Consider the following 25,134-nt stretch of genomic DNA (forward strand, 5'->3'; position numbering starts at 1 on the left):
TATTACCAAGAGCCCAGAGCAGATTTGGAAGCTCTCACTTGCACCACTTCCAAGCAATTAGTAAGAGAAAAGAAAGCTACATGTAGTAGGACCGATAGGAAACAATTCAACTAAGCACAGCTGGATCCATACACCTTCCTGCATACTGGGGAGCAGCCTTTGAGTCACACCTTCTTCAGTGCCTCCTTCTCAACCCCTAAGCTCAAAGTCCACTGCCCCTGGAGATGGACAGGGCTGGCCTGAGTCAAATGTCCCCTGACTCTGAGAGGCACCATCAGGGCTAGAAAGTATAAGGTCAAGAGTCTCAGCCTCCTGTTACTAAACTCTGTATTTAATTAAAATATATATCAATATTCTAAACATGCTCTCTGTCCCATGGTTTTGAAGAATTGAGGACTATCTCCTATCTGTGATACATGTGAGAGAGATCTTAAGCACACGTATATCCCATTATTTGTATGGAAGATACAGAACGTTCTGAAGGCAAAGACAGATGTAAACAAACAAGGACTGGTTTTTAAACCAATAATATTAGAAACAGATTGGCCTGAAGTTGCTTCATGGAATTAATTGGATCCACCTGCCCAAGGTGGAGGTGAAGGTCAAGAACATTCTTCCAACACTAGAGTGTCCCTTGGACCCTTTAACAAAGTGCTGTATTGTAATCAAGAGCAAATGAGTCCCCAAAACCAAACAGAGCAATGGAAAACTGAGCAGAAGACCTAAACAGACATTTCTCCAAAGAAGAAATAAGAAGGCCAATAGGCACATGAAAAAATGCTCAATACCGCTAATTACTAGACAAATGCAAATCAAAAAGACAATGAGGTAACACCTCACACTGGTCAGAATGGCCATCACTTAAAAGTCTATGAATAATAAATGCTGGAGAGGATGTGGAGAAAAGGGAACCCTCCTACACTGTAATTGGGGATGTAAGTTGGTATAGCCACTATGGAAAACAGTATGAAGGTTTCTCAGAAAACTAAAAATAGAATTACCATATGATCCAGCAATCCCACTCCTAGGCATATATCTGGACAAAAGTATAGTTCAAAACAGACACATGCAGCATTATTCACAATAGCCAAGACATGGAAACAAACTAAATGTTCCTTGACAGATGAATGGATAAAGAATATGTGATACATATATATAATGGATACTGCTGCTGCTGCTGCTGCTGCTAAGTCGCTTCAGTTGTGTCCGACTCTGTGTGACCCCACAGACGGCAGCCCACCAGGCTCCCCCGTCCCTGGGATTCTCCAGGCAAGAGCACTGGAGTGGGTTGCCATTTCTTTCTCCAGTGCATGAAAGTGAAAAGTGAAAGTGAAGTCATTCAGTCGTGTCCGACTCTTAGGGACCCCATGGACTGCAGCCTACCAGGCTCCTCCATCCATGGGATTTTCCAGGCACGAGTACTGGAGTGGGGTGCCATTGCCTTCTTCATAATGGATACTACTCAGCCATAAAAAATAATGAAATAATGCCATTTGCAGCAACATGGGTATAACTATAAAGATTATCATACTAAGTGAAATAAGTCAGAAAAAGACAAATACCATATTATATTACATATATGTGGGATCTAAAATATGACACAAATTAGCCTATTTATGAAACAGAGACAGAATCACAGACATAGAGAACAGACTGGTGCTTGCCAAGGGGGAAGGGGTTGGGGGAGAGATGGAGCGGGAAGTTGGCATTTGCAGATATGTTATAATATACAGAATTGAAAATCAACAAGGTTCTACTATAGAGCACAAAGAACTATGTACAATATCCTATGATAAACCATAATGGAAAAAGAATATTTTTTAAAAAAGAATATATATGCTTGGGCTTCCCAGGTGGCGTTAGTGGTAAAGAATCCATATGCCAATGCAGGAGATATAAGAGATGCACTTTCTGTAAGTATATATATATATACACACCAAATCATTTTGCTGTACAACATTAATCAACACAACATTGTAAATCAACTATACTTCAATATAAAAAAAGAGTAAGGAAATCCCTCTACTTCTGAGGGACTTCACCTCAAGGACAGACACCTGGGTTCATTAAAGAACAACAACCCAAAGCAGGTAGGACACTGCCCTCCACCCTCCAGGAAGTCAATAACTACCTGTTGAGCAAATAAATGAATAACAGCCACATAAATTTGAATATCCTTCAAGGTAAACGGGTGCTAGATTTAAATGGTTTGTTTTCCTAAGTTCTATTGGGCTGGCCAAAAAATTCATTCAGGCTTTTCTGTAACATCTCAGTGAGTTCCTCATGAATAGACATGTCTTCTGACTTAAACTTCAAATCCTACCGTCAAAAGATAAATGAGTAGCATACCTTAAAGTATTATTAAAAAGAATGGTGTTTAGTTCAGTTCAGTTCAGTCACTCAGTCGTATCCCACTCTTTGTAACCCCACGAACTGCAGCATGCCAGGACTCCCTGTCCATCACCAACTCCCGCAGTCCACCCAAACCCATGTCCATTGAGTCGGTGATGCCATCCAACCATCTCATCCTCTGTCGTCCTCTTCTCCTCCTGCCTTCAATCTTTCCCAGCATCAGGGTCTTTTCAAATGAGACAGCTCTTCGTATCAGGTGGCCAAAGTATTGGAGTTTCAGCTTCAACATCAGTCCTTCCAATGAACACCCAGGACTGATCTCCTGTAGGATGGACTGGTTGGATCTCCTTGCAGTCCAAGGGACTCTCCAGAGTCTTCTCCAACACCACAGTTCAAAAGCATCAATTTTTCAGCGCTCACCTTTCTTTATAGTCCAACTCTCACATCCATACACGACTACTGGAAAAACCATAGCCTTGACTAGATGGACCTTTGTTGGCAAAGTAATGTCTCTGCTTTTTAATATGCTGTCTAGGTTGGTCATAACTTTCCTTCCAAGGAGTAAGCGTCTTTTAATTTCATGGCTGCAATTACCATCTGCAGTGATTTTGGAGCCCAGAAAAATAAAGTCTGACACTGTTTCCACTGTTTCCCCACCTATTTGCCATGAAGTGATGGGACCGGATGACATGATCTTAGTTTTCTGAGTGTTGAGCTTTAAGCCAACTTTTTCACTCTCCACTTTCATCAAGAGGCTCTTTAGTTCTTCTTCACTTTCTGCCATAAGGGTGGTGTCATCTGCATATCTGAGGTTATTGATATTTCTCCCGGCAATCTTGATTCCAGCTTGTGTTTCTCCAGCCCAGCGTTTCTCATGATGTACTCTGCATATAAGTTAAATAAGCAGGGTGACAATATACAGCCTTGACTTACTCCTTTTATGATTTGGAACCAGTCTGTTGTTCCATGTCCAGTTCTAACTGTTGCTTCCTGACCTGCATACAGGTTTTTCAAGAGGCAGGTCAGGTTGTCTTGTATTCCCTTCTCTTTCAGAATTTTCCACAGTATCACTGTGGAAATCAGTATGGCAGTTCCACAAAAAGCTAAACATGGGATTACGCTATGATCCAACAATTCCATTTCTAGGTATGTACCCAAAATAATTAAAGGCAAGGATTCAGCAGATACTTGTACACCAATGTTCATAGCAGCATTATTCACTATAAGTGAAAGTCACTCAGTCATGTCTGACTCTTTGCGACCCCATGGACTATACAGGCCATGGAATTCTCTAGGCCAGAATATTGGAGTGGGTAGCCTTTCCTTTCCTCCAGGGGATCTTCCCAACCCAGGCATTGAACCCAGGTCTCCCGCATTGTGAGCGGATTCATTACCAGCTGAGCCACAAGGGAAGCCCAAGAATACTGGAGTGGGTAGCCTATCCCTTTTCCAGCGGATCTTCCCGACCCAGGATTCGAACTGGGGTCTTCTGCATTGCAGCCAGATTCTTTACCAGCTGAGCTATCAGGGAAGGCCATTTTTCACTATAGCAAAAGAAAAAAACAATGCCAAATGCCTTAGACGGATGAACAGATCCATTAATGTGATAGATATCTACACACAATGGAATATTATTCAACATTAAAAATGAATGAACTTCTGATACACAATACAGCCTAGATGAACCCTGAAGACATTAGCATTAGCGTTAGTCATTCAGACTCTTTGTGGGTCTGACTCTTTCTGACCCCATGGACTGTAGCCCGCCAGGCTCCTCTGTCTATGGAATTCTCCAGGCAAGAATACTGGAGTGGGTTGCCATTTCCTTTTCTTTGAAGACATTATGCTAAGTGAAATAAGCCAGTCACAAAAGAACAAATATTATATGACTCCATTCACATGAGGCACATAGAATAGTCAAATTCATGGAGGCAGAAAGTAGAGGTTACCAGAGGCTTCGAGTTGGGGGCGGGGCGGGGGGAATTGAGAATTATTGATCAATGGCAAGATCGTACACCCAATTCCAGCCTGTCCAGGCTTTCCCCAGTGAACCAACAAGCAAATCTCATAGCACCTGCTGGGTGCCCTACAATTCATTCTGACACCATCTATTAACACAAGGAGATGTCAGATCCCACTGGTAAGGACCCATCCTTCAAGACTGCCCCTGCTTCAGACACCAGTCGCAAGTCCAGGTTACCACCTGTGCTTCTGACTGACCAGTTATAGATCAGAGATTCCAGCGACCCACCCCTTCCTTGGGTTCAATTAATTTCCTAGAGCAGCTCACAGAACTCAGAGAAACATTCTACTTACTAGATGGCCAGTTTATTATAAAAAGGTGTAACTGAGGAACAGCCAGATGGAAGAGATGCACAGGGCAAGGCACGGGCAAGAGTGGAGAGCTTCCAAGCCCTCTCTAAACCATCTAGTCTTCCCATAACACCACGTGTTCACCAAGCCAGAAGCTCTCCTAACCCTGTCCTTTCCAGTATTTAAAGAAGTGTCATTTATAGGCATGATGGATTAAATCATTGGCCATTGGTGATTGAGTCAAATTCCAGCCCTTTGTTCCTAACCTGAATATGGTGGGGGAGGGGAAGACTGAAGGTGCCAATCCTCTAATCACCCAGTTCCCCAGGCAACCAGCTCCCCTCTCACTTAGGTGCAACCAAAAGCTATCTTATTAACACAAAGAAGAACAGCTTCAAGGTTTACTTAGGAAATTCCTTGGGTTTTAGGAGCTTTGAGCCAAAAACTGGAGGACATCCAAATATATACATTTATAATAAATCACAGTATCATAAATTAGTACAAAGTTTCAGTTTGGAGGGTGATGAAAATGTTCTGGAAATAATAGTGGTATGGTTGCACAGTATTGTGATTACTTAATGCCACTAAACTGTACATATAAAAATGTTCAAGATGATAAAATTTGTTATGTGTATTTGGATCAGCAGTAAAGAACCCTCTTGCAATGCAGAAGATGCAGGAGCCTGGAGGGTTTGATACGTGGGCCTGGAAGACCCCCTGGAGAAGGAAATGGCAACCCACTCCAGTATTACTGCCTGGGAAACCTCATGGGCAGAAGAGCCTGGTGGGCTACAGTCCAGGGAGTGGCAAAGTCAGACACGACTGAGTGACCAAGCGCACGTACACAAACACACACACACACACACACACACACAAGAAAACCCAAACACACACACACACACACACACTGCAAGAAAACCCAAACACACACACACACACACTACAAGAAAACCCAAACACACACAAGAAAACCCAAACACACACACACACACACTACAAGAAAACCCAAACACACACACACACACACTACAAGAAAACCCAAACACACACACACACACACACTGCAAGAAAACCCAAACACACACACACACACTACAAGAAAACCCAAACACACACAAGAAAACCCAAACACACACACACACACACACTACAAGAAAACCCAAACACACACACACACTACAAGAAAACCCCCCCCACACACACTACAAGAAAACCCAAACACACACACACACTACAAGAAAACCCAAACACACACACACACACTACAAGAAAACCCAAACACACACACACACACTACAAGAAAACCCAAACACACACACACACACTACAAGAAAACCCAAACACACACACACACACTACAAGAAAACCCAAACACACACACACACTACAAGAAAACCCACACACACACACACATACTATAAGAAAACCCAAACACACACACACACACACACACACTGCAAGAAAACCCAAATACACACACACACACAAGAAAACCCACACACACACACTACAAAAAAACCCAAACACACACACACTACAAGAAAACCCAAACACACACACACTACAAGAAAACCCAAACACACACACACACTACAAGAAAACCCAAACACACACACACACTACAAGAAAACCCAAACACACACACAGACACACACTATAAGAAAACCCAAACACACACATACACACACACTGCAAGAAAACCCAAATACACACACACACACTACAAGAAAACCCACACACACACACTACAAGAAAACCCAAACACACACACACACACACACACACACACACACACTACAAGAAAACCCCTCCACACACACACTACAAAAAAACCCAAACACACACGCGCACACTACAAGAAAACCCAAACACACACACACACACACACACACACACTACAAAAAAACCCAAACACACACACACACACACACTACAAGAAAACCCAAACCAAACCAAAAACATGCTTATGGCCACAAGGAGCCCTTTGCAAGCTTCTCAGGCAGCTGCAGTGAAGGGTGGGCCTCTTAGGCCCAAGCCCTGCTTTCACACTAGGATGGTGAATATTGCCAGGGGCCTCGCTTTTTTCTTTTTTCTTTTCTGCAGTTCAGCAGCTGGTGACCTAATAGAGAGAGACAAAAGAAGAGCGCGTGATACAGCTAAAAATTAGAAAGAAGTAAACCGCAGGAAAGGAAAAAAGTTTTTGGATGCGTCTGGCCCACAGCTCCACAGGCTGCCAAGTGAAAATACGCACCCAACCACCACCCCCCGCGACCCCGCGCCCCATCCGCGGGTTGTCCTGACCTTGCCCTGGCGCCTCAGGTGCATTGGCCGGCCAAAGTTTGATGCGCTTGGCTGCCATAGAAACGTCTTATCAGCCAGGAGCAGAGTCGGCCGCTGAGCTTTGCTGCCGGATGGCGGGAGCGGGCTGCACTCAAGCGCCGCCTGGCGGCAGATAGGACTGAGCACAACCAGACGGAGGGAATGTTGGGCAGGGGACACAGTCGGGTGGGGGACGCCGTGCGCCTGCTGAAACTGCGCATCCAGAGGCTGGGTAGCTCCAGTTATCCTGTGCTTTGTGCTAGGAAAGAGGAAAAGTGTGCGAGGGAGTGTAACCCAGATTTTATTAACCAGAAGCTCATTTCAAAATTAACGCACTCCAGTACTCTTGCCTGGAAAATCCCATGGACGGAGGAGCCTGGTAGGTTGCAGTCCATGGGGTCCCTAAGGGTCGGACACGACTGAGCGACTTCACTTTCACTTTTCACTTTCATGCATTGGAGAAGGAAATGGCAACCCACTCCAGTGTTCTTGCCTGGAGAATCACAGGGACGGGGGAGCCTGGTGAGCTGCCGTCTGTGGGGTCACACAGAGTCGGACACAACTGAAGTGACTTAGCAGCAGCATTTCAAAATGATCTTTAAGAGGAAAAAAAATGAATTCTACCTTTAGCTGGACTAAAGTAACTTCCATGCAACTTATTCCAAAAGAGAACATCAATATTTATATACAATAATTTAATTTAAAATTTCAGTAATACAAATGAACCTGTATTCAAAACAGAAACACACTCACAGACTTAGAAAACAAGTTTATGGTTACCAAAGGTGGAAAGGGAGGAGAGGGATAAATTAGGAATATGGGATTAATAAGACACAAACTACTATATATAAAGTAGACCAACAATGAGGATTTATTGCATAACACAGGGAACTATATTCAACATCTTGTACTAAACAATAATGGAAAATAATCTAAAAAATATTTATATATATATGTAACTGAATCACTTTGCTGTACATCAGAAACTAACACAATACTATAAATCAACTATACTCCAATTAAACATTTTTTAATCATATACAATAGATTTTTTAAGTACTCAGCTCCTAGGCTGAAAGTCAAAATGGTATTTTTGACAGAAAAAAACTGGATGAGAAGTGCCACTGCACCCTTTCATCTGCATCAAAGCTGAAGGACAAATAATTTCTTAGGACACTTAAAATGGAAAGGTTGATGACCAGATACAGCATGGACCATAATCAAGACCAGAGAAAGGAGGCAGTCTTGGCTAGGATTCATTGTTTCTAGTGATACTTGTGTTTCACAAATGTAGCAAGTTTTTAGAAAATCCAATATCCACATATGCAACCTAGTTTTCTTCTATGATCCTAGGACGAAATAGTGAAGAATGTGCTTGCCTTGTTTAGAAAGAATGCTCCCTGACTTTCTTTTATATGACTTTATACATTGACCAGAAATTTGAAAGAAATTTAGTCTCGTATTATTAAAGGACAAAATCTACAATCTCTATCAATTACACCTCCACTTCCCCTATTAGATCTTTAAATTATTAACCCTGTCTTCCTCCAACAAAAACTTACTAAGCCCTCATTATGTGCCATGTGCTAAATAAAGTATTGCATCGAATTTCAAAAAAACACCTACATTTCTTAGCCTAGAGGTAGATGCTGGTCATAAGTCATGGATGGAGGACTACAAACCCTTGAGACTGATTCTAACTCTTGACCCAGAAAGACATTTTCATAGCATATCAGTGATGCCTAAATTCAGAAAGAGGAAGTGTACATGGTACCGACATCAGGCAGGAGAAAGATCAGCTACCTATGAAAACACCTATGTATCTGCCCACATCACTGAGGTTAAGGGGGAACAAGAGGAGGAGGAGGAGAGTTCTCAGTCAATTTGAGAAGCAAGATAACCTGGTGCTGGGTACAGGTTTCAGATCTGCCTGCTAGGGATCTACCTTGAGTGATATTAAGAAGGTTACTGCAGTCTCTTGCCTCTGCATTTCCTCAGTTTGAAAGATGAAAGAGGGAAACAGCACCTTTTTCATAGAGCTATTGGGAGGATTAAATACAGTAAATGTCAGCTGTGTCAAAATGTTAATAATCATGTATTTCAGCTCACTGAGTGGTAAGCGCTGCTTCCTTTTGCTTGCTATGCATGAAAGAAAAGAGAAGTTTTTGTTCTGAAGCTGGTTTCTGTCCACAACAGGAGTAAAAAAAAAAAAAAAAAAAAATTAAATGAACAACTACAAGATTATAAAGAATTGTTTAAAAGATTTAATGCAACAAGAGTGCAAATCCAAAATTATTAGATTTAGGGCTCAGACAGTAAGGAACCCTCCCGCAATGCAGGAGACCTGGGTTCAATCCCTCGGTTCGAAAGATTCCCTGGAGAAGGAAATGGCAAACCACTCCAGTATTCTTGTCTGGAGAATTTCATGGACAAAGGAAACTGGCAGGCTATAGTCCATGGGGTTGCAAAGAGTTGGACATGACTGAGCGACTAACACTTCCACTTTTTCACTTTCAGAATGTTAACTCTAGCTCCACAGGTGTCTGTTTTAAAGTATTCCATATTAAGTATATGACACTAACTCCTTCAAGTGAATATAATTTGTAATGTTATTAAATTCACACTATACTGTTGAATTATCTTTGACTGAAAATAAATTATACTATAAGTGAGACTGCTAATATAAATCTGAAAACAGGACTTATCTATATCTAGTTGATATCTATATCTATATCATATATATCAAGTTTATTGTATTTGCTTAAGCCAGTTAAGCACCTATAAGACATGTACTGTGTACTCAAGTTTCATAAGCTTTGAGGAGGGGACTGTAAATGATTTGACTAGCATAAAGATATTATTAACCCCCTGCAATAAAATTGGTGCAGAAAATGAGTGTGTCCAGGGCAAAGGATCTTATCCTTTGTGTTCCATGGACCTCTTTAGTAGCCTAGTTAAACCCCTTCTCAGATGAATGTGTTTTAGTATCTAAAATAATAGTAACACTGGATTTACAATATTGACACTGGATTAGAAAAGTCAATGAGAAAACTAATCGACAGTCAATCTAAGGAAGAAATGGAGAATCTTATTTAAGCCAAACTGAGGATTATCACCCAGGAGACAGTCTCTCAGAGAGCTCTGAGAACTGTTCCAAAGAGTTAAGAAGGGGAGAGGTCAGTATCTATGTGGTTCTGACAAAGCAGGTACATGCAGTCAAGCACACAGCTTGGCAGAAGGTTGCTGCTAGTCACAAGGAACAGATATCTTAGTTAATGGTTTTATGCTTTTCTAAGTATGGGAAGATGTAAGAATCCAGGTTCATAAAAATCTTTCTCATGAAAATATCTAACTCTCTGATGGCCAGTACTATCAATTTTCCTAGAGCACAAAGTGCCTCGTCCTTATCTTCACCCTGAATTCCTTTTAGGGTGGATCATAGGTCAGCAACTGCAGTGGCTAAGAAAATGATTCTTGTAGAACTGGATGGTGGGCAACATTATTTTCCAGTCCCTTCCCTCTCAGTATTCATTTCAACCAAGGTTGAGAGGCATTTCATGACCACTTTGTCCCAAGGTGCTAGGAATGCTCATCCCCAGATCAAGAGAGGATTTCCTTAATAGGCCACTCAGTGTGCTGTTACTGAACACAGTACCTAGGGCTTCCCAGGCAGCTCAGCTGGTAGAGAATCCACCTGCAGTGCAGGTGTCCCCCATTCGATTCCTGGGTCAGGAAGTTCCCCTGGAGAAGGGATTGGCTACCCACTCCAATATTCTTACCCGGAGAATCCCCTTGTACAGAGGAGCCTGGAGGGCTACAGTCCACGGCGTTGCAAAGAGTCGGACACGACTGAGCAGCTAAGCACAGCACAACACAACCTTAGCCAAAAGCTTCTGGACTGCCTGTTTTATCACTGTGTCCTGACCGAGGATATGGTGCCCTCTTGCTGCTTCTTCCCATATCTAGAGTTACATTATTACTATCATTCATCTTGTAGAACTTTATATTTGGTCAATCATTTCAAGTCACATATGCATTCATTTCATCTGAGCCTCAGTCACACTTTTGCTAATGCCAGAAAGAATAATCTTGTAAAAGCAGTAGAAGAGTAACATAGCTAGTAACATTACGAAGTCTTACGTAAGTATTTAAGCTAAGAACTTCCAGTAGGTGTGACTTAGCATCTCCCTCGGTCCTCTAAGCTGTCTGTTCTGCACTAATACCTATCTTTAAGACAAACAGTAGCCTTGTACCTGAAATTCACTAAAGATACCTGCATGTACGAGGCCAGTGGTGGGTCTTGTGACTCATCACAGGACTGAGAAAGGAATGACACTCTCTAAGGAGTTATAACATGCCTGATGCCAGAAGAAAAATTGATCTTTGTGGTTAAGCCAGGATTTCTGCCACTGGGGAGGTCTCATTAACACATAATGCGGTTGCACGGTACACACTGGTCAGGAAGGGAGGAGGCCTAAATGGGCAGAGAAAAAATTTATGTTTAAGTTATTCTTGTCTTGCCTTAAACTATGAATTTTTATTTCATCATAAGTGAGAAAGGAAAATTACCTTGGACTGTAAAAATCTGCTCTGCCATTCAGTAGCCTGGAATAAAAGGCTGGTAAAACCAGCTGCAAAATTAACATAAAACAATGTGTGTGCGTACTCAGTCGTGTCCAACTCTTTGTGACTCCATGGACTACAGTCCATGGAATTTTCCAGGCAAGACTATTGGAGTGGGTTGCCATTTCCTCCTTCAGAGGATCTTCCCGACCCAGGGATCAAACTCTTGTGTCTCTTACATTGGCAAGCGGATTCTTTACCACTGCACCACTTGGGAAGCCCAGAACATAATATAATATTTCTCCCCAGACACAGCAGAGCTGTAAAGTGTCATCACCACCTCCTGCTTTCTGACTTACTGAGAAAATTTTTTCTCTAAAATTAAAGACTTAGAGAGTTTTGGCTGTTGAAATTATATCAGTAAGAATGAAATATCCCACCTTTGTCTGCAGTTTCTCAGTCCCTTGATACAGAGAAGCAGCTTCTATTTACAACCTCTATAACCCAAGTGTAGAGCTCCTAATCAGGGGCTTCTAGACAGAAATTCCATCCCTATTTGAACTTCGCAGTTTCCAAGGAAATGGGACCTTGGGTCCTTTGTTGTCTAGACTGCACATTGACTCTGTGTTGACACACAGCCTCGCTTTGAGCCTACCAAAATACTGCTCACTTAGAATTCACCTAAAGGCCACACTACCACAGAATCCTATAACTCTGTATTTCCTTTGTTTGGGGAGATGTCATGAAGTTCCTCTATGCACAATCTCCCACAATGCAATAGTTAATAAATCTGATTTTACTAGACTACAGTACTGTTCCACTATTTTGGTCTTAGGCTAACGGGAAACCCCAAGGAAAACCAGTTGAATTAAAATTCAGTCTATCTTTTGGGTTCTCAAAGTTTAAAAACCTTGAACCAGAGAGAAGTAACCAGTTTGATGCAGGATGAGGCTACAACAATCTGGAAGTATCCTGGAAACATCCCAGAGTACTGGAGTCATAGCTAAAAAGAACAGAAGGAAGAACCAGAGCGGAGCAGATGGGAGCTACCAAGAGTCTGAGTTAAGGTTGACAGGAGGAAACGCTTTCTCATCACTAGAGCTCCCTGACCTTGGAATGAAGAGACGGTACCTCCAAGAAGGGAGATTCCCCACCACCTACCAAGGTCAAACTGAAGCTTGTTCATTGCAGCTCTGGGAAATCCTGAGCAGGATGGAAAGTTCCACGGTGGCCCTCTGGTGTCTGGTCTCTAACGCTATAATGTTACTTCCGAGAATTGCTTCTTTTAGCTTTAAGCTCAAGTGCAGGCCCACGCAGAATGCTACAAGTGCCGTTCAAATCCAACAGTACACGTCTGCTTGCAGGGCTTGGATGAATTCCCTCTCATCTTGGCCAGGACTTTGGAGAACCCAGTTTAGCCTTGATGATTTTGAACTGGGCGGTGGTATTTGGAGGAAGGTTAGCTTTGGCTACCTTGCTTGTGAAAGTGTTAGCCACTCAGCTCTGTTCCACTCTTTGGAACCCTATAGACTGTTAGCCAGCCAGGCTTCTCTGTTCCTGGAATTCTCCAGGCAAGAATACAGGAGTGGGTAGCCATTCCCTTCTCCAGGGGATCCTCCTGACCCAGGGATCCAACCAGGGTCTCCTGCCTTGCAGGCAGATTCTTTGCTGTCTGAGCCACCAGGAAAGCTTAGGTGAGCGTTAAAATGAAGACTTGCCTGAACCTCCCCAGAGCCCCCAACCTGCTGCAGCAAGTGGGGGAAGGCGAGTGTGTGCGTGTGTGTGTATATGTATGGTATGTGTGTGTGTGTGTGAGAGAGAGAGAAAGAGAGAGAAAGAGAGAGAAGGGGGCAACAATTCTCATCAACCCCCACGAGTCCTGGGAGGCGTGGGGAAACCAGTGACCCCACTCCCCACCCCATGAGTCATGGTGGTCACTCAGACCATTGCAGTTCCCACACAACTTACAAACACTATGATGGCTCACTCCTATTGTAGGGGAAGGGCAGGTGCTGGAAAGCCCGGTCTAAGTTCTGCAGGCCACCCTCTTGTAAAATGTGACTCTAAGTGCCACGTCTTTAATGTCCTATTAAGAGACATAAGCCAACCTCTGTGTATGAGAATAGGGCCGGCCATATATGAGGGCAGAGGAAGGGCAGTTGATCCCATTGCTTTCCTGAGGTGGCTGAAGGGTCAAGGAAGACAGAGTAATGTGGACTCTTCTCCCCACCCGAAGTGGTAGAGCTACCCAGGAGGAACCCGCTTGGGAGGCGGGTGGGGCTGGACTGTGTCACAGCGCTCAGCGGCGATAGCCCCGGTTGTGTGTTGTCAGTGTGGTCACTGGCATCACCAGTTCGGTCTGGTGAGGACCAGTCACCGCGCCATCACCGTCTTCCTCACTGCACTCACCTCCCCCAAATACTCTCCTTCACTCAGATGTCTGTCGTCATCTAGTCTGGGGCCTGAGGGATGAGGCAAAAGTGCAGCGCTCCCAGGTGGCAGTGGTAAACAATCCACCTGCCAATGCAGGAGGCGCAAGAGTTGGATGCCTGGGTTGGGAAGATCCCCTGGTGAATGGAATGGCAATGCACTCCAGTATTCTTGCCTGGGGAAACCCATGGACAGAGGAGCCTGGCGGACTGGTCCATGAGTGGTCCATGAGGTCACAGAGTCAGTCACACACACACACGCACACACACAAAGAGTGAGTCACACACACACACACACAGTCCATGAGGTCACAAAGAGTCAGTCACACACACACAACACACACACAAAGAGTCAGTCACACACACACACATACACACACACACACACACAAGCCAAAGGAGCCCAAAGCTGGCTTTTCTGTGCTTTTGCTTTTCGTGGTGGTTGTTGGGAGCAGACGCTCCAGAGGAACGGAGCCTTGAGGCCAGCAGAACTCGGCATTACGAGTCAGTCAGGCATTACGAGTCAGTCAGAGAAAAAGGGTTCCTGTTTGGGCTGCTCGGGGGAGCTGGACCGGAGTGCCTTCCGGGTCGGCCACGTCCGGAAGCCGCCCCCGCGCAGGGCGCCAGGCAGGAGCAGCGCCTCTACGGCTCCGACACCCTGCGCTTCGTTCTCCGGCGCTCTGGGAGGCGGCGGGAGCCGAGTGGACCGAGCCCTCACCCCGGGCGCGCCGGGCAGGGGGCGGGGCCGCGGGTCGCGGGTTCTGCGCATGCTCGGCTCGCCGGCCCTCCGCGGTTTCGGGGCTGGGGAGGCGCCGCCCGCAGCGGCAGCCGTCACATGGCGCAGACAGGGAGCGCCGGTCCGGGGGCCTGGGAACGGAGGGGCGCGGGCGCAGGTGCGGGCCCGGAGCGCGCGCCTTGGCGCTGGGCCCCCGCGCTGCTCTGGCTGGCGGCGGCGACGGCGGCGGTGGCGGGCGACACCTCCCGGCGCCAGTGGCCGGTGCCCTACAAGTGAGTGCGCGGGCGCGGCGGCGCTGGGCGGGCGCGCGCGCGCTGCCGAGGTTCTCCGTCCAAAGTGCGTGTGGGACGAGGGTGGGAAGTTGTGTCCAGGTCGCGTGATCGTGCGGGGGAGGCGCCCGGAGACCCTGAGGGCGCGGCGAGAAGCGCAGTGGAGAGCTCCGGGGGCGCGTGTGTTTGTTGCACGATACCCTGGGGTCTTTCTTCCTCCCGAGACCCTTGAGCCAGTTCCAAGGTGACTGTCCCGAATCGTGGGGGAAAAGGGACTAATGTTATTTCGTCGCGTGATTTTCGGATACAAGTCGCTGACAATTTGAATAGTTTGGGGAGCCTTAATGTATTTCCTACCGTGTCAGGTCCTGTCATTAGTTATCTTGAGTGTGTCACATTTGCACGCCCAGTTACCAGTTAACGTAGCTCTCTTGGGACTTCTCGTTTTTAGCATTCGAAATTGGGTGTCTAGGGAATCCCCTCGCCGCGTCCCGTCCCCCCGACTCCTGGGTGAGCGGCCTCGTTTGTCCACTGTCTTCAGCCAGGAGGTAGGACGCTGGCCGTATGCTGAGGATATGGAGACTTACGTGTTTGAGCCTTTGAACTAGAACTGTGTTTACGCAGCCTAATTATCAGAGGTGGCTAAGCAGAGAAAACGAAGATAAAGTGGCAACATCAAGCAGGGGAAAAACCAGCAGCTTTTGAAAATGCACACCTCTTTTGGATGACAAAATAGCGACTTGATAGGCAGGATAACCTCCTGGTCGCAAGCGAGTTCTAGGCTCTGACCGCAGCAGATAGAGTCAGGCCTCATCATCACTAGCTGTGTGATCTTGGGAAAGTCGCTCAGTATCTCTGTGCCCACATATCCTGAGTCAGAAAGTAGGAATAGTAGTTACTTCAGGTCTTATTGTGGTGGTTAACTCTAGTAAAGGCCAGCCAGCATTTCAGACCTGGATACAGTATTAGTGTATTCTGCTTGCTGAATGGCTTGCTGGGCCTTCTTGTTTTGCTTGATATACATGAAGGGAGAAGTTTGAAGCTGGTTTTCTTGAAAATGTTATTAACAACAAAATGTTCCCCAAAAAGTAAAAATTTAATATTCAGGAAAACAAGAGATTGAAATCCCAAACTACTTGATTTACATTTCTTTAAGAGTTTGAAATGTTAAGCACGTGCCTTCATCTAACCCCCATAATAAAATTTTAACTTTATTACGTTCACACTTAAATTATACTTTTGAAATTACCATTGACCTAAATTTGATTTTGCTGTAGGCTGGTGAAACCTATGTATAGTTAACTATTCATTTTTTTTTTTTTAATAAATTTATTTATTTTAGTTGGGGGCTAATTACTTTACAATATTGTAATAGTTTTTGCCATACATTGACATGATAACTATTCATTTTTAAATCAGGTAAGCACCTATAAAACAGGTAGACTTTTAGGTGTGTTTTTAATATTTTTGTCTAAAGATTTAAGCTTTTTAAATTAGACATTTTTGTTGATGTGTTAGGATTGAAACAATAGATCTGGGGACTTCCCTGGCAGTCCAGTGGTTAAGACTTCACCTTCCAAGGCAGGGATGCACGTTCAATCCCTAGTCAGGGAGCTAAGATCCCACATGCCTCACAGCCAACAAACAAAACGTAAAACTGAAGCCATATTGTAACAAATTCAATAGACCTTAAAATATAAATGATCCACATAAAAAAAAAAATCTTTAAAAAAAAAAACAACAGTAGGTCTGGCTAGGGCCTCAGAGATCTAGGATTCTTAGAGGATGGGTGATGTGAAGTAAAAGTAGCTCTACTGTGTCCGACTCTTTGTGACCATGTCCATGAATTCTCCAGGCAAGAATACTGGAGCGGGTAGCCTTTCCCTTCTCTAGGTGATCTTCCCAACCCAGGGATCGAACCCAGGTTTCCCTCATTGCAGGCAGATTCTTTACCAGCTGAGCCACAACAAGGGAAGCCCAAGAATACTGGAGTGAGTAACCTATCCCTTCTCAAGGGGATCTTCCCTACACAGGAATCAAACCAGGGTCTCCTGCATTGCAGCCAGATTTTTTACCAATTGAGATATCAGGGAAGCCCGTAGGGGAGAGAAAGCATCTTGTTTCTCCCTTTCCTCTCTGTCTCCAGTGCTGGATATGAAAGGTGTGTAGTGAGCACCTGCTGATCTCGATTCACTGTAGCCCTCCCGCTGCTACTGCGATGGCCCTCTCGGGCCGCTTCTTGATGCATTACTGCCATGACCTCCGCCTTAATTTGGCTTCCATCCCCACCCTCTTCTAATTCATAAAATAAGGTTTATTTTGGAGCAGATTCAGTTATATCACACCTGCTGCTTCAGATCCTTTAAGCCCCTTCCTGGGCTCAGCCCTCCCCAGTTGTGTGACTCTCCGGGGGGTCTTCACAGTGTCCAGGCACACCTAGTTGTATTGCACTTCTCAGATACTGTGTTTTCTACAAACAAGATTTGTGACAACTTTGTGTTGCCAGATTTTTTTTTTAGCAATAAAGTATTTTTTAATTAAGGTATGTATGTTGTTTTTTGTAGACATAATACTGTTACATGCTTAATAGACCACAGTATAATATAAACATGATTTTTATATGCACTGGGCTGGGAAACTAAAAACTTCCAGTGACTCACTTATAGCATTATTTAATGTACTGTGGTGGTCTGGCAGCGAACCCACACCATCTCCGAGGTGCACCTGAACTGGCTCAGGAGGACAGTCCCTGCCTTCTCTTGCTCTCACCACTCCTGCCTCGAATCTTAAATTCCAGTCTTATAACTACTCAGCGGCTCAGCGGTAAAGAATCCGCCTGCCGCTCAGGAGCCACAGGAGACATGGGTTCAATCCCTGGGTCAGGCAGATCCCCAGAGGAGGGCATGGCAACCCACTCCAGTATTCTTGCCTGGAGACTCCCATGGACAGAGGAGCCTAGTGGGCCACAGTCCATGGGGTCACAGGGTCGGATGCAACTGAGCATGCACATTGTAGCACATACCCTTCTGCCCTTCATCACTTGTTTACTGTCTTGCCAGCTGCTACCTCTGCTTGAGTAGAGGAATAGCATTTATGTTTTGTTGCCCTCTTTCCTAGTATAATAGTAGATCCTCAATAAATGTTGAAGGAAACCCCCCCTACCGACTGTGTGCTCAGTCGTGTCTCTTTGCAACCCCATGGACTGTAGCCCACCAGGCTCCTCTGTACATGAGATTTCCCAGGCAAGGATATTAGAGCAGGTTGCCATATCCTCCTCCAAGGGGTCTTCTTGACCCAAGGATCGAACCCACATTTCTTGCATTTGTTTCCCTCCTTCCTACCACAATATATTCCTAGTATAATATAATACTCAATAAATATTGAAGGAAATGTTGGCAGATTCTTAATAGAAAATATGGTCTATTTAATAATGATAATTTTTGAATAATCTTAACATATGAAATGTTTGGGAAGTTAAATATCATTGAAAACTGCTCTTTTCTTCAGGAAATATCTGTCTACTAAATTAGATGTTGAGCTATAAACATTTCAGATATGGTCCCTGTCTTCAGAATTCTCACAATGGGAGCAGGGAACTGGGAAGCAGGCAATTATCAGTGCTTTTAATGTATCATTTGCTATTAAAGACTCATTGGAGTTTGTTGATAGGATAACAGATGTATACTTATACACTATGGGCAGAATTTTGGATATTTTTTCTAAAAATGTTACAGTGAAATTAAGATCTGGATTCTAAGATGTGTGAGAACCAAATTCTTCTTGGAATTTAAGTTGATAATTTTTTTTTTCTTCATTAGACGCTTCTCCTTCCGTCCAGAACCAGATCCTTATTGTCAAGCTAAATATACTTTCTGTCCCACTGGCTCCCCCATCCCAGTGATGAAGGATGACGATGTCATTGAAGTCTTTCGATTACAAGCCCCAGTGTGGGAATTTAAATACGGAGACCTCCTGGGATACTTGGTAAGGCTGCATCTTGATCTTGTAACTGGCTAATTAAGTGATTTGATTAAGTGGATTTGAGGGAATAATCACTATTCAAAGGACTGGTTTTAGATTATGTTCATCGGTGTTCCTCTTCAGTTCAGTTCAGTCACTCAGTCGTGTCCAACTCATTTTGACCACATGGACTGCAACACACTAGGCTTCCCTGTCCATCACCAACTCCTGGAGCTTGCTCAAATTCATGTCCATCCGTTCGGTGATGCCATCCAACCATCTCATCCTCTGTTGTCCCCTTCTCTGCCTGCCTTCAATCTTTCCCAGCATCAGGGTCTTTTCCAGTGAGTCAGTTCTTCACATCTGTGGCCTAAGTTCCTCTTCGCAAATTTAAAATGAGCAGTCCAGAAAACACTAGGTTTTATGATCCTGACAGTAATCAATGCAGTTGCTTTAATCCCTTTTGATGTTCTGAACCCAAACCCAATTCCTGTACCCAGATCCTAGAAAGAAGGAAAGGAGGAAGCCCAGAGCAGGGGACAGGTGGGAATCACTTCATGTCCAGTCCCTGTTGTGCACACTTTTCCTAGGTTAGCTCACCATCTGAGCTTCTTATCACCTGAGAGGTACACAGAGTTCCTGAGTCTGTGGCATGGAGACTTCTCTTACTCATTCTAAGCTGTAAGGAGATTCTGAACATGTCCACACAGCATGTAGCCTTCCTGAGATGAGCCGCAGTGGCCAAAACCAGAGTGGATGAGGGCTGGGAGTTTGAGGAGCCATGAAGTGGACGTGAGAATAGCAATAGGGAAGGGAAACAGTTGTTCTACTCTGTATGCACTTCTGGTATTGCATTTTCTCCTGTCTGGCTCCTGAACCAGTGGTTACTTCCCAAATGCTTTTATACATATATGACCTTTACACAGAAAATTATGCACGATGCCATTGGATTCAGGAGTACGTTAACGGAGAAGAACTACACAATGGAATGGTATGAACTCTTCCAACTTGGAAACTGCACGTTTCCCCATCTCCGACCTGAAATGAATGCCCCTTTCTGGTGTAACCAAGGAGCTGCCTGCTTTTTTGAAGGGATTGATGATAGGCACTGGAAGGAAAATGGGACGTTAGTTCTAGTAGCAACCATATCAGGTAAGTTTCAAAAATATGGCAGGATTAGATGATTGAATCAGTATCCCAGTGACAGAAGTGACTTTCATTGAGGCCTCTCAGTAATGTTCTGCTCTTTAGAGGTCAATTTATAAAATACACTTCCTGAACTACTAACCTTTGACCCAAGCTGCTATTCATGCAAATCTTCACCTTATCATTTCTATAGATTATCTTCTCTATTTTCATCATAAAAATAAATAAGACACTTCATACAATTAAATTGGACTTTCTAAAAAAAATAATAGACTTAAATCTCTATTTTAGAGGTGACCACTAGTTTGTTCTCTGAATCTATGGGTCCGTTTCTATTTTATTTTTTGGATTCTACATACCATATGAAGTCATATGGTAATTTGCCTTTCTGACATACTCAATAAACAGTATCCTCCTGGTCCATCCACGTTGTCACAAATGGCAAGATTTCATTCTTTTTTTATGGCTGAATCATATTCCATTGTATATATATGCCACATTTTCCTTAATCATTCATCCCTTGATGGAAACTTGCATTATTTCCTTATCTTGACTATTGTAAATAACGCTGCAGTAAATTTAGGGGTGCTTATATCTTTTCAAGTTAGTGTTTTCTCTTCATTTGGGTAAGTACCCAGGAGTGGAATTTCTGGATCATATGGTGGTTCTGTTTTTAATTTTTTGAGGAACCTCCATACTGTTTTCCATAGAGGCTGTACCAATTTATATTCCCATTTACAGTGCGTGAGGCTTTCCTTTTCTCCACATACTTACCAACACTTGTTGTTTGATGTCTTTTTTGATGATTCTGACAGGTGAGAGGTAACATCTCACTGTGGTTCTGGTTTGCAGAATTGGTGTCTTTTAAATGTAATCTGGGGCTCTTTTAATTATATATCGTGCTGTTTTCTTTTTTTCCTATTTTCTAATTGATGTGCCCCAAACCACCTCAATCATATAAAAGTCCATTTCTCTTTTAGCAGTGCTTAGTATGATAAATGACTCCCCTTCTTTCATTCCAGGCCAGCTCACATCTCTCCTTTCTCCGTATCCACCTACCTCATTATCTGCAAAATCTTCCTTCTGACATCACAGTATGACCATATGGACAAGTGATCATTATTTATTCTGTAGAAGAGTCTGTAATATGCTAGCACTTAAATCTTTTGTTATCCATCTGCCTTGTGATTAATCCTGTTCGTTGACCTGTTTTCATGTTACCAAGTAGTGTTTTGAAGCATTCTTATCTCTTCATCACAAGCAGTGGCTTTTCAGAGTTGGAGAACACTAAGAACAGTATCCTCAGTTCTAAGAAAAGAGGATTTATATTATTCTACAAGTTTAATTCCATACAGTTGATAAAAGCAGCCACTCTATTTATCCTATGGGGTTTGAATAGTATTGATTTTATGGACTCAAGCTGGAGTAACCTAAGAAAGAGTCACAAATGGTGACCAAGTGAAATGTTGGGGTCATGCTGTTTTAGACTCAGATAAGGTTGTAACCATGCAGAGTATAGTATTTTGATAACATTTGGAGAGATCCCTCTGGTCTGGTACAAGGTGATAGGAGAGAGTGTTAGCCATCCTGGAGTCTATATAATGAATTTGGTCAAAACTATTTCCAGTTTAGTTGATTCACTGGAAGAATCTGTGTGGTGGATAGAAAGATTGTAAGCAGACTCCCAGAAGTCGCAAGTACGGGGAGAAAGGGGAGATACTATAGATATTCAACGTGGATGGGATAGGGGCTTCCTTCTCAAGGAGCCATTCCTTGGACAGCAAATTCGTATCCTATGCATACTTTGTTTTGCATAAAAAAGCTTCATGTTTCACCCTCTTCAGTTCTTCACACTGTCTTGGCCCCATTCACTCATTCCTTTTCCACAATTTTTCCCTTGCTTCCTTTTATTCTTTCGCTTCTGAATCCAAGATTTGTTGAGCCAAGCAGAAAATGAGGGCTTCAGCATGTATATAATTCAGCTTTTGACTGTAGCTTAAATGGTTATAGAATTTGTATTTTTTTATACACCTGTTATGTCTAATGTTTATAGTTCAGAAGTATCTTGTGCCTTGAAAAATGAAGCAAAAAAATTGGCTGAGCATGGATTCCTGTTGTAAGATGCAGGTTTGGAAATTCAGAAACTGTTGTTTACTCAGGTACTTATGGCCTAAGTCTGGTTAGAACATTTTACTTAAAACTAACATGATCAGCTTTAATTACATTCACATAATTTTTGTTTTGTTTGTTTTTAACTAGGAGACATGTTTAACAAAATGGCAAAGTGGGTAAAACAGGACAATGAAACAGGGATTTATTATGAGACATGGACTGTCCAAGCCAGCCCAGAAAAGGAGGCAGAGAAATGGTTTGAATCCTACGATTGTTCCAAATTTGTGTTAAGGACCTATGAGAAATTGGCTGAACTTGGAGCAGACTTCAGGAAGATAGAAACCAACTATACAAGGATATTTCTTTACAGTGGAGAACCGACTTACCTGGGAAATGAAACATCTGTTTTTGGGCCAACAGGAAACAAGACCCTCGCTCTAGCCATAAAAAGATTCTATTACCCTTTCAAACCACATTTGTCAACTAAAGAATTTCTGTTGAGTCTCTTGCAAATTTTTGATGCAGTGGTTATACACAGACAGTTCTATTTGTTTTATAATTTTGAATATTGGTTTTTACCTATGAAATCCCCTTTTATTAAAATAACATATGAAGAAATCCCTTTACCTAACAGAAAAAACAGAACACTCTCTGGTTTATAAAACCTTAATTTTACTGCTTTTCTTTCTACCAGCACATCAGTTTTTCAGGGAGTGGTTTTACAAGTGTGGGATTTCTTAGGCCTTTCCTCCTTGGGGCAGAAAGCTAACATACTCATAGGCAGCCTTGCTTGCATAATGGTACCTCAGGAAATTTTTTGGAAAGCTGTAAACTCTTTTTATCATGTTGGCCAAAGTGAACCCATGAGGTGATCTGGATTTCAATCTCCAAGCCTTTGTTCATATGGAGAATTATATCATGTCAGATATACAGGATCTTTGGACTCAATGTTACATTGTGGGTGCGGTGTGCCAAGACTTATATTAAAATACCCTTGGTGACATTCTCATGGTGGGAGCTACTTTTTCAAGGTATGATGGTTACACACTTTCTCATTTAAGTACGTTTTGGTAGTTTTAACAGACATTATAGCCTTTTTAACTTCAGGAACCAGGTCTTGCAGTTTGATTTTGTTGTATTCACTTAACCTTAAAACGTAATTTGGACACCATAGCTGGAGCAATTGTGTGTCCAGATGCAGTAAAATCAGTGGTAAAGAGCACAAGTTCCCAGCTAACATTTCAGAACTAGCCAGTAACCTGCAATTTGTGATTTAAGCAACTTAACATTTCCTAACGTCAGTTTCCTCATCTCTAAAGCAATTCATCTGTCAGGACTGTTGTAAAGATTGAAGCCATGTATAGTTTGGCCTAGTTAGGTCACAGTAAGTGGTTAACTGTAATGATTAATCAAAGAAACTGCCATCATTGATCTTGTCTAATGTTGTTTACATACTAGCCTCTCCTGATTTTGTAATAACCACTTAGACTTTGAACTGGCAGCTTAGTGCTTCTGCAGTTCTTCACACATATAGGTCGTGGAAGCACGTGACTGCCAAGTTATGTCTGGGTAAATAGGCACCCTCTAACTCCTTCACTGCTTCACAGTCCTCTGCCACACACTAAAGATGCAGCAATAGAAGGAGGTACACTTCCCAGAGAGAGGGCAGGTTTTTGTCAGAGATCACCAAGTAGCTGTGCTTCTCTTAGGGCCATCAAACAAGGTTTCAAGGTCCTTAAAGTGTTTGATGATCAACTGAACACCTTATTTCTATTCATGGGAAAAAACACTAGTCAGTAAAATGATGCAGAGATCAGAGGGAACAGTCTGTATTTAATATTTAAATGTACCAATCCTATTCAGTTTCTGCCCACATTTGAGTGCTTCCTAAGAGGTTAGCACACTGAGTTTTCATAAAAAGCCTAAGCATAGGTACTGTTTACATAATTCAAATGAGGAAACAGACCTTTCCACAGCTACCCAGCTAGTGGTAATGGAGCCTCATTTTGAACCAGGTTCTGCTGATCGAATGGGAAGCACTGTCAAGCAGGGTTTTTCAGCGCTAGTCAAAGTGTGGTCTCAGACCAATGCCTGGACCAAATGTGACTAATCTTGTATGTTACTGGTCTGTGAGGAGGTACTCTGAAAGCAACTTGTTGGACTAATTTTCTGTTGAATCTTAATAAAAAAAAAAAAACGGGGCTTGTACTTCGTCTTTGCTTTTCTTTCACTTGCCTAGGAATTCATAAGTCTTCGAAACTAGAGGCACTGAAACACAGTCTGGAAAAAACCCAGTCCTTTAGTACTAGTAGCTTGAGAAGCACTGCACATGATGCTGATGCCTGCTGCAGAGAGGGCATCTCACCCACGTGCACACAGAGAACTTGCTCTCACTGCCTCCCTTCAGACAACTCATGTTAATAGCATAAAACATTCCTCCTGACTTGTGCCTCTAACCTGCTGGATGCCTCTAACCTGCTGGATGTCTTCAGAGTATGTCATAAGAAAACTTAGATACTGCACTATCACCATCTAGTGGCTAAAAGCAGGCAATGTCAGCTTCTACAGACTTCTCAGGAAAACTGCTCTGGGAAACTGTTTTGGACTTTGAGAACTGCACTGGGGTAACAAGCAGAAACTCCTGTGCCAGGTTTGTGATAACTATAAATCACAGAACTTCGCTGCAAAGACAAGTGAGCACATCCATACCTGGGACTTGAATGCAAGATTCTAACAGTTACATTGCTTCCCTGGTGGCTCAGATGGTAAAGGATCTGCCAGCAATGCAGGAGACCCAGGTTCAATCCCTGGGTTGGGGAAGATGCCCTGGAGAAGGAAATAGCAACCCACTCCAGTATTCTTGCCTGGAGAATTCCATGGACAGAGAAGCCTGGCAGGCTGCATTACAGTCCATGGGGTCTCAAAGAGTCGAACA

General features: G+C 43.3%; 2 protein-coding genes across 4 annotated transcripts in view; one reads left to right on the forward strand and one right to left on the reverse strand.

Annotated features, from left to right (window-relative positions):
• The window catches only part of LOC145528649 (uncharacterized), a 199,145-nt gene extending 184,670 nt beyond the window's left edge, over positions 1-14,475 (reverse strand). The window contains exons 1-3 of the mRNA XM_081547297.1: positions 14,407-14,475; positions 9,094-9,167; positions 6,967-7,243 (exon numbers count right to left, since the gene is read on the reverse strand). Coding sequence (XP_081403423.1) covers positions 6,967-7,243; positions 9,094-9,167; positions 14,407-14,475 — 420 coding nt within the window. The remainder of the gene's footprint in view (positions 1-6,966; positions 7,244-9,093; positions 9,168-14,406) is intronic.
• Positions 14,476-14,717: 242 nt separating this feature from the next.
• Positions 14,718-23,202, forward strand: CLN5 (CLN5 lysosomal BMP synthase). 3 transcript variants are annotated; one of them, XR_014071279.1, is made up of 5 exons: positions 14,774-14,984; positions 18,800-18,965; positions 19,868-20,093; positions 21,110-22,246; positions 22,347-23,202. XR_014071279.1 is itself a non-coding variant. In XM_081550006.1 (4 exons), the coding sequence occupies exons 1-4, from the start codon at positions 14,744-14,746 to the stop codon at positions 22,859-22,861; spliced, it is 1,389 nt and encodes a 462-aa protein (XP_081406132.1). In that variant the 5' UTR covers positions 14,718-14,743; the 3' UTR covers positions 22,862-23,202. The 3 variants fall into 3 exon arrangements, 2 of the variants coding, with proteins under 2 accessions (XP_081406132.1, XP_081406133.1); XM_081550006.1 differs by lacking the exon at positions 21,110-22,246 and having other exon boundaries at positions 14,718-15,225; XM_081550007.1 differs by lacking the exon at positions 21,110-22,246.
• The last annotated feature ends 1,932 nt before the right edge of the window (positions 23,203-25,134 follow it).

The sequence above is a fragment of the Giraffa tippelskirchi genome, chromosome 12 (assembly GCF_054371585.1).
Source record: "Giraffa tippelskirchi isolate mGirTip1 chromosome 12, T2T-mGirTip1v1.2.pri, whole genome shotgun sequence".
NCBI lineage: Eukaryota > Metazoa > Chordata > Mammalia > Artiodactyla > Giraffidae > Giraffa > Giraffa tippelskirchi.

What these genes read in the sequence shown, in the direction of transcription:
- CLN5 (XM_081550006.1), top strand. Translation starts at nt 14,744, where the DNA reads ATGCTCGGCTCGCCGGCCCTCCGCGGTTTCGGGGCTGGGGAGGCGCCG. An exon ending in ACCCTTGAGCCAGTTCCAAG is followed by an intron (nt 15,226 to 18,799) that starts GTGACTGTCCCG and finishes TTTCTTCATTAG; the next exon opens with ACGCTTCTCCTTCCGTCCAG. An exon ending in TCTAGTAGCAACCATATCAG is followed by an intron (nt 20,094 to 22,346) that starts GTAAGTTTCAAA and finishes GTTTTTAACTAG; the next exon opens with GAGACATGTTTAACAAAATG.